General features: G+C 38.9%; 1 protein-coding gene across 7 annotated transcripts in view; it reads left to right on the forward strand.

The window, feature by feature from the left end:
• Positions 1-12,645, forward strand: part of ILDR1 (immunoglobulin like domain containing receptor 1) — a 72,220-nt gene that overhangs the window by 33,475 nt on the left and 26,100 nt on the right. For 2 of the 7 annotated variants that reach the window (XM_057545552.1, XM_057545555.1), the window contains one exon: positions 5,985-7,805. In XM_057545552.1, coding sequence (XP_057401535.1) covers positions 5,985-6,026 — 42 coding nt within the window. In that variant the 3' untranslated portion in view covers positions 6,027-7,805. Of the gene's footprint in view, positions 1-5,984; positions 7,806-12,645 lie in introns of those variants that run through there. The other 5 variants (XR_009008173.1, XR_009008171.1, XR_009008172.1 and 2 more) reach the window with 5 other exon arrangements.

Below are 12,645 nucleotides of genomic sequence, written 5' to 3' on the forward strand. Positions count from 1 at the left end.
GTAGTATTCTCTTATGATCCTGGATAAGTCTGAGTAAAGGCTTATCAATTTTGTTTATCTTTTCAAAGAACCAGCTTTTAGTTTCATTGGTCTTTTCTATTGTTTTTGTGGGTTTTTTGGTCTCTATTTCATTTATTTCTGCTCTGAACTTTGTGATTTCTTTCCTCCTACTAACTTTGGGTTTTGTGTGTTCTTCTTTCTCTAGTTGCTTTAAGTATAAGGTTAGGTTGTTTATTTGAGATTTTTCTTGTTTCTGAGGTAAGCTTGTAATGCTATAAACGTCCCTCTTAGAACTGCTTTTGCTGTGTCCCATAGGTTTTGGATCATTGTGCTTTCATTTTCATTTGTCTCTAGGTATTTTTAAAATTTCCTCTTTGATTTCTTCAGTGATCCATTAGTAGCATATTGTTTAGCCTCCATGTGTTTGTGTTTTTTGCAGTTTTTTTTCTTGTAGTTGATTTCTAGTCTCATAGTGTTGTGGTCAGAAAAGATGCTTGATAGGGCTTCCCTGGTGGCGCAGTGGTTGAGAATCTGCCTGCTAATGCAGGAGACACGGGTTCGAGCCCTGGTCTGGGAAGATCCCACATGCCACGGAGCAGCTGGGCCCGTGAGCCACAGCTGCTGAGCCTGTGCGTCTGGAGCCTGTGCCCCGCAACGGGAGGGGCCGCGATAGTGAAAGGCCCGCGCACCGCGATGAAGAGCGGTCCCCGCACCGCGATGAAGAGTGGCCCCCACTTGCCGCAACTAGAGAAAGCCCTCGCACGAACCGAAGACCCAGCACAGCCAAAAATAAATAAATAAATAAATAAATAAATAAATAAATAAATAAAAAATTAAAAAAAAAAAAAAAACTTTATAAAAAAAAAAAAAAAAAGAAAAGATGCTTGATAAGATTTCAATTTTCTTAAATTTACCAAGGCTTGTTTTGTGGCCTAGCATGTGATCTATCCTGGAGAATGTTTCATGTGCACTTGAATGTGTAACCTGCTGCTTTTGGATGGAATGCTCTATAAATATCAGTTGAGTCCGTTTGGTCTAATGTGTTATTTAAGACCTGCGTTTCCTTACTAATTTCTGTCTGGATTATCTGTCCATTGATGTAAGTGGGATGTTAAAGTCCCTCACTATTACTATGTTACTGTCAGTTTCTCCTTTTATGTCTGTTAACATTTGCCTTATATATTGAAGTGCTCCTATGTTGGGTGCATATATATTTACAATTACTTTATCTTCTTCTTGGATTGATCCTTTGATCATTATGTAGTGTTCTTGTCTCTTATAAGGACAAGGACACTTGTCAGTGTCTTTATATATATATTTTTGTTTTGTTTTGTTTTTTTTAACATCTTTATTGGAGTATAATTGCTTTACAATGGTGTGTTAGTTTCTGCTTTATAACAAAGTGAATCAGTTATACATATACATATGTCCCCATTTCTCTTCCCTCTTGCATCTCCCTCCCTCCCACCCTCCCTATCCCACCCCTCTAGGTGGTCACAAAGCACTGAGCTGATCTCCCTGTGTTATGTGGCTGCTTCCCACTAGCTATCTATTTTACGTTTGGTAGTGTCTATATGTCCATGCCACTCTCTCACTTCATCCCAGCTTACCCTTTCCCCTCCCCGTATCCTCAAGTCCATTCTCTAGTAGGTCTGCATCTTTATTCCCGTCTTGCCCCTAGGTTCTTCATGATCATTTTTTTGTTTTGTTTTGTTTTTTAGATTCCATATATATGTGTTAGCATACTGTATTTGTTTTTCTCTTTCTGACTTACTTCACTCTGTATGACAGACTCTAGGTCCATCCACCTCACTACAAATAACTCAGTTTTGTTTCTTTTTATGGCTGAGTAATATTCCATTGTATATATGTGCCACATCTTCTTTATCCATTCATCTGATGATGGACACTTAGGTTGCTTCCATGTCCTGGCTATTGTAAATAGAGCTGCGATGAACATTTTAGTACATGACTCTTTTTGAATTATGGTTTTCTCAGGGTATATGCCCAGTAGTGGGATTGCTGGGTCGTATGGTAGTTCTATTTGTAGTTTTTTAAGGAACCTCCATACTGTTCTCCATAGTGGCTGTGTCAATTTACATTCCCACCAACAGTGCAAGAGGGTTCCCTTTTCTCCACACCCTCTCCAGCATTTATTGTTTGTAGATTTTTTGATGATGGCCATTCTGACTGGTGTGAGGTGATATCTCACTGTAGTTTTGATTTGCATTTCTCTAATGATCAGTGATGTTGAGCATCCTTTCATGTGTTTGTTGGCAATCTGTATATCTTCTTTGGAGAAATGTCTAGGTCTTCTGCTCATTTTTGGACTGGGTTGTTTGTTTTTTTGATATTGAGCTGTATGAGCTGCTTGTAAATTTTGGAGAATAATCCTTTGTCAGTTGCTTCATTTGCAAATACTTTCTCCCATTCTGAGGGTTGTCTTTTCGTTGTTTATGGTTTCCTTTGCTGTGCAAAATCTTTTAAGTTTCATTAGGTCCCATTTGTTTATTTTTGTTTTTATTTCCATTTCTCTAGGAGGTGGGTCAAAAAGGATCTTGCTGTGATTTATGTCATAGAGTGTTCTGCCTATGTTTTCCTCTAAAAGTTTGATGGTGTCTGGCCTTACATTTAGGTCTTTAATCCATTTTGAGTTTATTTTTGTGTATGGAGTTAGGGAGTGTTCTAATTTCATTCTTTTACTTGTAGCTGTCCAGTTTTCCCAGCACCACTTATTGAAGAGGCTGTCTTTTCTCCACTGTATATTCTTGCCTCCTTTATCAAAGATAAGGTGACTATATGTGTGTGGGTTTATCTCTGGGCTTTCTATTCTGTTCCATTGATCTATATTTCTGTTTCTGTGCCAGTGTCTTTATATTTTAAACTCTATTTTGTCTGATATAAGTATTGCTACTCTAGGTTTCTTTTGACTTCCATTTGCATGGAACACATTTTTCCATCCCCTCACTTTCAGTCTGTAGATCTGAACTGAATCTCCTGTAGGAGATATGCTGCCTATATGTAGGCAGCATATATATGGGTCTTATTTTTGTATTCATTCAGTCAGTCTGTGTGTTTTGGTTGGAGCATTTAGTCCATTTACATTTGAAGTAATTACTGATATGTGTGTTCTTACTGACATTTTGTTAATTGGTTTGGATTTGTTTTTCTGGGTCTTTTTTCCTTTTCTTCTTTTGTTCTCTTCTCTTGTGATTTGATGACTACCTTTAGTGTTATGTTTGGACTTCTTTCTCTTTTTTGTGCATATATCTATTATAGATTTTTGGTTTGTGGTTACCATGAGGTTTTTATATAGCAATCTATAAATAAATATTTTTATTTCAGTTATTGTATTCTTCAATTCTGTTTGGTTGTTCTTTATATTTTCTAATTCTTTGTTAAAAATCTCTAACTTCTCACTCTGTGCATCCATTTTCTTCTTGAGTTCCTTGATCATCTTTATGAGTATTACTCTAAACTCTTTCTCAGATAGATTGCCTGTCTCCACTTCACTTAGTTCATCTTCTGGGGTTTTATCTTGTTCCTTCATCTGGAACATATTCCTCTGCCACCTTATTTTGTCCAAGTTGCTATTTGTATTTTTGTGTATGTGGTATATTAGTTATGTTTCTCAACCTTGGAGAAGTGGCCCTCTGTAGGAGGCGTCCTATGGGTCCCAGCAGTGCATTCCCCTCTTGTTACCCAAGCTGTATTCTCTAGGGGTTCCCCCTAAGAGGGCTGCATGGGTCCTTCTGTTGAGGCAGGCTATGTGGGCAGTCTGGTAGGCTTGGTTGGCCCCTAGTTTGGTTGGTGTCAGCCCCTGTCTTGTACAGATGCTGCTGGCTGCTGTTTAGTGTGATCTGGTCATGAGGTGCCTGGTTGTGGAATCCAAGTGGGCTCCCCAGGGCTAGTGCTGGCTCCCTGGTGGGCAAAGTCAGGATGCTGAAGACTCTGGGGCTGTTGCCCACCCACTAGCAGGTGAAGCCAGATCCTGGGGTTAGTGCCAGACTACTGGCAGGCAGAGCTAGTTCCCAAGTCTTGCTGCAGGGTCCAGGGATCTCAGTGCTTGTTTCAGACCATTGGTGGAAGGGGGGCAGTTCCTGACACAGTTGGGTATGGGGTCTGGGGTGTCCTGAAGTTTGCATTCACATGATAGTGGGCAGGGCCAGGGTCCAGGTGGTCCCAGGGTAGGATCTGGCCTGCATTGCAGGATCGTGGGTTTCTTGCTTCTGGTGTCTGCTCCCTGGTGGGTGAAGCTGACCTAGAGGCTTGTGCAGGCTTCCTGGTGGGAGGGGCTGGTACCTGCCCACTGGTGTGTGGAGCTGGGTCTTGGCCCTTTGGTGGGCTGGGCTATGTCTAGAGGCTTTTGTGGGCTCTGTGGTCTTTAGGCAGCCTGTCTGTGGATGGGTGGGACTGTGTCCCCACCAAGTTAGTTGTTTGGCTTGAGATGTCCCAGCACTAGTGCACCTACAGGCTGTTGGATGGGCCCAGGTCTTGACTCTAATGAGCCAATATGGCAGCTGCCAGGAGTGTTCATGTGGCTGAATGTTTAATATGTCTGCAACTAGTGTCTATATCCCCAGGGTGAGCTGTGGCCACCCCTACCTCTCCAGGAGACTCTCCAAGACCAGCAGGTAGGTCTGGCCCAGGCTCTTATCAAAGTATTGCTTTTGCCTTGCATCCTGGTGAATGGGAGATTTTGTGTACTCCCTTTAAGAGTGAAGTCTCTATTTCCCCCAGTCCTGTGGGGCTCCTGCGATTAAGCCCAGCTGGCCTTCAAAGCCAAATGCTCTGGGGGCTCATCTTCCTGGTGCTGGATCCCCAGGTTGGGGAGCCTGATGTGGGGCTCAGAACTCTCACTCCTGTGAGAGAACCTTGCAATATAATTATTCTCCAGTTTGTGGTTCACCCACCCAGGGAGTATGGAATTTGATTATATTGCAAGTCTGCCCCTCCTACCTGTCTCATTGTGGTTCTTTCTATATATCTTTAGTTGTAGGAGATCTTTTCCTGTAGGTTCCAGTTTTGTTTTGTTTTGTTTTGTTTTTTATTGATGGTGGTTCTAGAGATAGTTGTGATTTTGGTGTGCTCATGAGACGAGGTGAGCTCAGGGCCTTTCTACTCTGCCATCTTGGCTACAATCTCCCATCCCACAGCCTTTTGATTAGAAACCATGCTCTCAAAACTCACTTTCTTGATAAAATGGAAACACACAAAATTTTTATAGCAACATGAATATAGTACATACATATACATTTTGAACAGTATGTTTTGAGGCAGATACCTTATCTTGCCATTTCAAACAAGAAAGGTCACATTCATAGATGACACTGTAGATATTCAAAACTGAAATAAAAATAATCTCCTCCAATACAAAGTTAGAGAAATACGAGAAATTAAAACCATAGTTCTTGAAGCCCTCATAGCGCAAGATGAGAAAGCCAAAAGATCAAGTGGAATAACTTCTGAAGAAAAGCCACCGCATTTGGTCAGGAAGAGGCAATTAGTGATCTGAACAAATAACATCAGAGAAATATCAAGGTGTGAAGCTTAACTTTTTAGACAAGGGCTGAGAACAAATGGTTCAGGAGAATATAAATGGGAAAAGGAAAACTGGGCCATATCTTCATGAATAAATGATAGAGAGAGGGGCTGATGAATGGAACAGGGTACCTTGTTTTTCGATCTAAGAGAGACTTAAAGATGTTAAAAATCAGCAAAAAGCAGAGTGAATGAGACTCTAAGAAACTTTCAGAAATTAAAGGTGTTTGAGGGAGGCTCCAGCGAGGTAGAAAGATGAGAAACATAAGCCAAGGGGAGAAACTGGCTTCATGACAAGTCAAGAAATAATTTTTAGACTCAGAGCTGCTGTCCCAGCAGCCAACACTCACTGAGGATTTGCACCAGAATCACTACTTGTGTATTGTATACATAGACAATAGAGCCCAGCTGACTGGATTTTTGTATATTCTTCTATTCCCCAGGAGAGAGAGAGCTCCCATAGTGGAAGGAGTGTGGTCATTTAGTCACCAGGCACAACACTGCTTCTGTGGCTACTTCTCAGCTCCTGCGTGTCATCAGCATCACCTAGATTTCCAGCTGACTTGGGAGGGGCCATTCCAGCTGACTTGAGATGGACACCGCAAGTTTGTATCTAACAGTTTTGGCTTAGGTTCTGAGAATCAAATAGAAGAATTTTATAAACAAAATTTGAGGAATTAATGACTGTAATTTTAGCCTTGGTACACACCCTGCATATTTAGATAGTCAGACTTGTAATGAATTCTAACTGGGATGTGATCCCTCAGGAACTTAGTAGCCTGAGTCTTCAACTAGGTTACACTGCTCAGAACTGTGGCCATTCTCAAAGTGAGAACTCAGGAATCTTTAAGAGGAAATCAAACATTTCCTGCTCCTCTTAGGAGCAGGAAATCTATGGAGTACTATAGGGAAATTTCCATGGAAACTTGTCTCCCCCTATAGCATATCTAGAGGATCCCTCCATGTTACGAGTCCACTTTACTGCCCCCAAGCCTGGTCCTGAATGCCTTTGAGGGTTCACTCAGAGATGGCACAGGAAATACTCCAGCAATGTGCCCTCTCACAGGCTATTTATTGCGTGTGTAGAAAGTCACAGAGAAGCACTTTTGCACCAGTCTTATTCCTGTCCTTTGTTTTCTTCTTGCCTTTTTTTTTTGCCTATATGTAATTTATATTTTCCTATATAACATGCATCCATTAAAACCACTTTAAATGCTTCTTGGGAACAACACAGTACATAAGTAAAGAAGAAGTAAGTGAAACCTACTGGCCTGAGGATTCTGCCCCAAACATCTATTTTGATGCACTTGATGAAATTAAGCCTTCTTCCCAACTAAAGCTCAGAGAAGAGCCAGGCCAACCTGATAATTTTGGAGTGACCTTTCTCCTGGCACCACTCAGCCTTGCAGAGTTATTCCCCAAGCAAAGGCATCCAGGCAGGTTTTACTACTCAGTGCCCCAGGAGGAAGGGTCTGTGCCTCTCTGTAATAGGCCCTACCTCTCTCTCTCATTTTCCTCAGCCCTTTCTGGTGGCTTCATCAATCCATTTGTGCTTCATGTAGAGACTCTCCTTGAGCAGACTGTAAGTAGATGGCCTGAAAGGAAGTATGTGCGTGTGTGTGTGTGTGTGTGTGTGTGCGCGCGCGCGTGTGTGCGTGTTCAACAGTATCTTTATGTGTATGGCCTTAAGCTCATTTTAGATCCTTTTGTATTAACATCCGTTGTTTCTCCCAGTCTCATTAATTACATATTAGAGAATATTGTTTAAATACCTGCACTGTGCAAAGGTGTCTTTGGGATTTTTACTATCCATAATGTAACTGAGTCTAAATTGGTAAAACAGAAAAAATAAAATTTTAATGGATAATTCAGTAGCTGAGGGACTTCTGGTCTGGACAAGATGGCATAGACCTCTTTTTCCCTGCTCCTCCTCCCTAAGCACAACTTTATATATCCTAGAAATGACACAAGAGACAAGCAAAAGATGACTCTGAAGGGTGCTAAGAAGAAGACGATTTGGTTTGGGAACCCAGGACCAGATGACAACACAGAGGCAGGGCATCTTGTGTCCCCCAACCAACAGAAGGCAGCCACCCAGACCTGATGTTTTTCTGACTTCCCACTTGGCAACAGAAAGTAGTCTAGTAGCTTGTTCTTCCCCCTAGATGTAGTGGGAGTCCCTCTGACAACCTCAGGCAAGGGGGAACAACTGGGAGTCCTGCCAAAAATAAGTGACCAGGGGAAGCATTCTCCTACCCTGCTGGGCCAGAGACTCCTCTCTTCTATGGAGAGATACTGATGTGGATGGGAGGAACCAGTAAGAGACACCCAGGTAAAGCAGGTGGCCCACCTGGGGAAGCCTCTTTGTCCCCAAGGGCCAGAGACTCTCCTCCTCTGCCCAGAGACACTAGGGCTGACTGGCGGAATCATGAAAAAGAACCTGTCACAGCTAGCAGCCCTGTAGCTAGCAGCCTGGTCCCAGAAATCACTTTATCTCTCCTCCCTGCCCAGAGAAACCTGGGTAGCTGGTGGGGGGCTGGGGGGGATTACTAATAGAAGGATTTCCTCACCTGCCTCCCTCAGGCAGTCACAAAGTCTCTGAAAATTAAACTGTTGTTGGAATCACAGCCCACAAAAGTAGGCTAAGACTCATGTGTTAAACTTAGAGTAAATTCCTGTAAAATAAAATATTTAAATAGGTCCCAGATTGTCCTAACACAATAGACAAAATGTCCAGGATATAAATCAAGAACCTAGAAAATCGCAACTTGAATGAAAAGTGAAATCAACTGATGCCAACACTGAGAGGAATCAGATGTTGGAGTTATCTGATAAGAATTTTAAGGCAGACATTATAAAGATGCTACAACAATCAATTACAAATTGTCTTAAATTAAAATGTAGAAAATCCCAGAAAAGAAATAGAAGTTATGCAAAAAAGAAACAGGTGGAAATTATAGAACTGAAAAATACAATAGAAATTTAAAACTTGCTGGATGGGCTCAACAGAAGACTGGAGATGATGAAGAATAGAATCAGTGAACATGAGGACAGAACAGTAGAATTCACCCAGTATGAATAATGGAAAAGAGATTGGGAAGAAAATGACCAGAGCCTCAGGGACCTGTGGAACAATAACAAAATATCCAACATTCATTTCATTGGAGTCCCAGAAAGTAAAGGAGAAAGAGTGGGGAAATGAATAAGCATTCAAAGAAACAATGACTGAAAACTTCCCAAATTTGATGAATGACATCAACATAGAGATCCAAGAAGCTGAATGAACTCTAAACAGGATAAACCCAAAGAATCCATGCCAATACACATCATAATTAAACTTTTGAAAACTAAAGACAAAGAAAAAAATCCTGAAAGCAGCCAGAGAGAAACAATGCATTCCCTATAGGGAAACACCAATTTGAATGGATTTCTCATGTGAAATCATGAAAAAGGAAATGGCCAAATATTTTTTTAAGCACTGAAAGAAAATAACTGTTGACCCATAATTTTATATCTGGCAAAACTAGTTTTCAGAAATGAAGGGAAAATAAAAACATTCACAGATGAATGAAAACTAAAAGATTTTGTGACTAGCAGATACACCCTGGAAAGACTGGACAAAGGAAGTTCTTCAAACAGAAAGAAAATGATAAAAGGAAACTTAAGCATCAGAACGCAAGAAGAAACAATAGAAAGATCGGAAATATGAGTCCATACAGTAGACATTTTTTGAGTATTAGATGGTATTATAATTTGTTTCAATCATAAAATATGATTTATAAAACCCAAAAGGAAAAAAATCTCACAAAAGAAATAGAAGTTATGCAATGAGTTAACAATGATATGTAAAGGTGGGGAAGGTAAAGAGACCTAATTGGAAGTGAGGTTTCTATATTTCATTTTAAATGGTAAACACTGTGATACCAAGTACAGAGTTACAAGCAGCACCCAGAGCAACCACTATGAAAACTGCAGAGATGAACTCAAAAGTGCTATAAACTAAGATGGAATCCTAAAACATGTTCAAATAACCTGCAGAAAGGCAAGTAAAAAGAATAAAGAGCAACAACAACCAAAGGAAACAAGTAGAAACTAAATAATAAAATAGCATTGTAAAGTGCTAACATATCAATAATTACCTTAATTGTAAATGGTCTAAACATACCAATCAAAAGACAGAGATTAGCAGAGTAGATTAAAAAATTTAAAAACTGAATCCAACTATATGCTGCATATAAGAAACTCACTTCATATTCAACCACAGGTAGGTTGAAAGTAAAAGGATGGGAAAAGATATACTATGTACAGATTAATAATAGAGAAATAAAAAGCAGTGACAATATTAATAGCTCATAAGGTAGCCTTCAAAGCAAAGAAAATTATGAGAAAAAAAGGGATATTATATAATGATGAAAGGATCAATCTGCCAGGAAGACACAATATACTAATGTGTATAAACCACAGAGCCTCAAATACATGAAGCAAAAACTGTTAAAGCTGAAATGAGAAAGAGAAGAATGTGTGATTATAGTTGGGAACGTTAACACTGCTCACATTCAGCAACCAATAGAACTGTTAGGCAAAAAATCACAAGGATATAGAAGATCTGAACAATACAATCATCAGGATCTAATTAACATATATAAAACAGACCATCCAACAACAGTAGACTACATTTTTCTCAATTTCCTGTGAAACATTGACCAAGTAGGGAAAAAAAAAAAAAACACATAAAACATACCATAAAACAAATCTTGACAAATATAAAAGAATTGAAATAATAAAGCATGTGTGCTCTGACTATGGTGGAATCAAACTGGAAATCTGTAAGAAAGACAACAGGAAACTCTCAAAACACTTGGAAACTTAGCAACACACTTCTAAATAATTATGGGTCAAATAATAAGTCTCAAGGGAAATTAAAAAGTATGTAGAACTAAATAAAAATTAAAACGCAACTTAAAGTATGTCGGATGCAACTAAAGCAGTATTGAGAGGGAAATTTATAGGTCTAAATGCTTACATTTAAAATGAGGAAAGGTGTCATATCAATAACATCTGTCCTCCAGAAACTAGAAAAAGGAGCAAAATAAACCCAAAGCAAGCAGCAGGAATGAGATAATACAGAAAATAAAATTGGAAATAGGAAAAAATTACTGAAAAAAAACCCCCAAGGAAACAAAAAGTTTGTTCTTCAAAAAAATAATGAATTTGGTAAACCTCTAGCAAGACTGACAGAAATAGAACACAAAACACCAATATCAGGAATGAAAGCAGATATATCATTCCACATAGTGCAGCCATTAAAAAAAATAAGGGAGTACTACATATAACTGTATGCTCATAAATATGACAACTTAGAAAAAAAAATGGAACAATTCCTTAAGAACCACAAACTGCTAAAATTCAAGTAAGATGAAATAGACAATCTGAATAGCCCTATAACCATTAAGGAAATTGAATTTTTAATTGAAAGGCTCTCCAAAATGAAATCTCAAGGCCCAGATAGTCTCACTGGATAATTGTATCAGACCTTTAAAGGGTAGTTAAAACGAACTTTACACAATCTCTTCCAGAAAATAGAAGAGGAAACATTTCCCAACTCATTCAGGAAGACAGTACAGAGCCAGACAAAGATATGACCAAAAAAAAAGAAAAGAAAAGAAAAGAAAAGAAAACTACAAACAAACATCCCTCATGAACTTAGATGCAAAAATCCTTAACAGAATATTACCAAATATTTTAATACACAAAAATAATTATACACCACAAACAAGTGGGATTTATTCTAGGTATGCAAGACTGATTATCAGAATAGTCAAAACAATCTTGAAAAATACAGTTGGAGGACTTATACCTTCCCATTTTAAAATGTACTATAAAGCTACCATAATTGAGACAGTGTGGTACTGACATAAGGATAGAGACATATTGATCAATGGAACAGAATTGAGAGTCCAGAAATAAATCCTTATATTTATGGTAAGTTGATTTTTGGCAAAGCTAGTTAGGCAATTCAATGGGGAAAAGATAGTCTTTTCTACAAATGCTGCTGGGTCGTTTGCCAATAGCCACATGCCAAAAAGTGGATTTAGACCCTTAATTCATAGCACACAAAAGCAGTTAACTCAAAATGGACAGTGGACTTAAGTGTAAGAGCTAAAACTGTAAAACATTTAGAGGAAAAGGTAGTAGAAAGCCTTTGTGTCCTTGGATTACTTAAAGAGTTCTTAGCTATGACACCAACAGCATAATCCTTAAAAGAAAAATTTATAAATTGGACTTCATCAAAATTTAAAACTTTTGCACTTCAAAAGACACCATTAAGGAAATGGAAATACAAGCCACAAACTTAGAGAATATAGTGACAAACCATGTTTCTAATAAAATACTTCTAACCAGAATATATAAAGAAATCTCATAACTCAATAAGAAGACAAAGAACCCAATTTTTAAAAAGACAAGATTTGAATAGCGATTTCACCAAAGAAAACAAAGATGGCTAATAAGCACATGTAAAGATGCTCTTTATCATGTCATTAGTCATTAGGAAAATACAAATTAAAACCACACACCCACTAGAATGATGATAATAAAAGAGACAGACAATAATAAGTGGAGGCCCAGACATGGAGAAATGGGAATCCTCATAATTGCTGATAGAAATGTAAAATGATGTAGCCACTTTGAAATGCCTTTTGTCAATTAAAAAAAAAACACATTCTAAAAAAAAAAAAATCGTTCTGAAGAACCTAGGGGCAGGACAGGAATAAAGATGCAGATGTAGAGAATGGACCTGAGGACACAGGGAGGGGGAAGGGTAAGCTGGGATGAAGTGAGAGAGTGGCATGGACATATATACCCTACCAAATGTAAAATAGCTAGTGGGAAGCAGCCACAGGGAGATCAGCTCAGTGCTTTGTGACCACCTAGGGGGGTGGGATAGGGAGGGTGGGAGGGAGATGCAAGAGGGAGGAGATATGGAGATATATGTATATGTATAGCTGATTCACTTTGTTATAAAGCAGAAATTAACACACCATTGTAAAGCAATTATACTCCAATAAAGATGTTAAAAAAAAAAAAACAGACGTTAAACATAAA

This window comes from Balaenoptera acutorostrata, chromosome 4, assembly GCF_949987535.1.
Source record: "Balaenoptera acutorostrata chromosome 4, mBalAcu1.1, whole genome shotgun sequence".
Taxonomy (NCBI): domain Eukaryota; kingdom Metazoa; phylum Chordata; class Mammalia; order Artiodactyla; family Balaenopteridae; genus Balaenoptera; species Balaenoptera acutorostrata.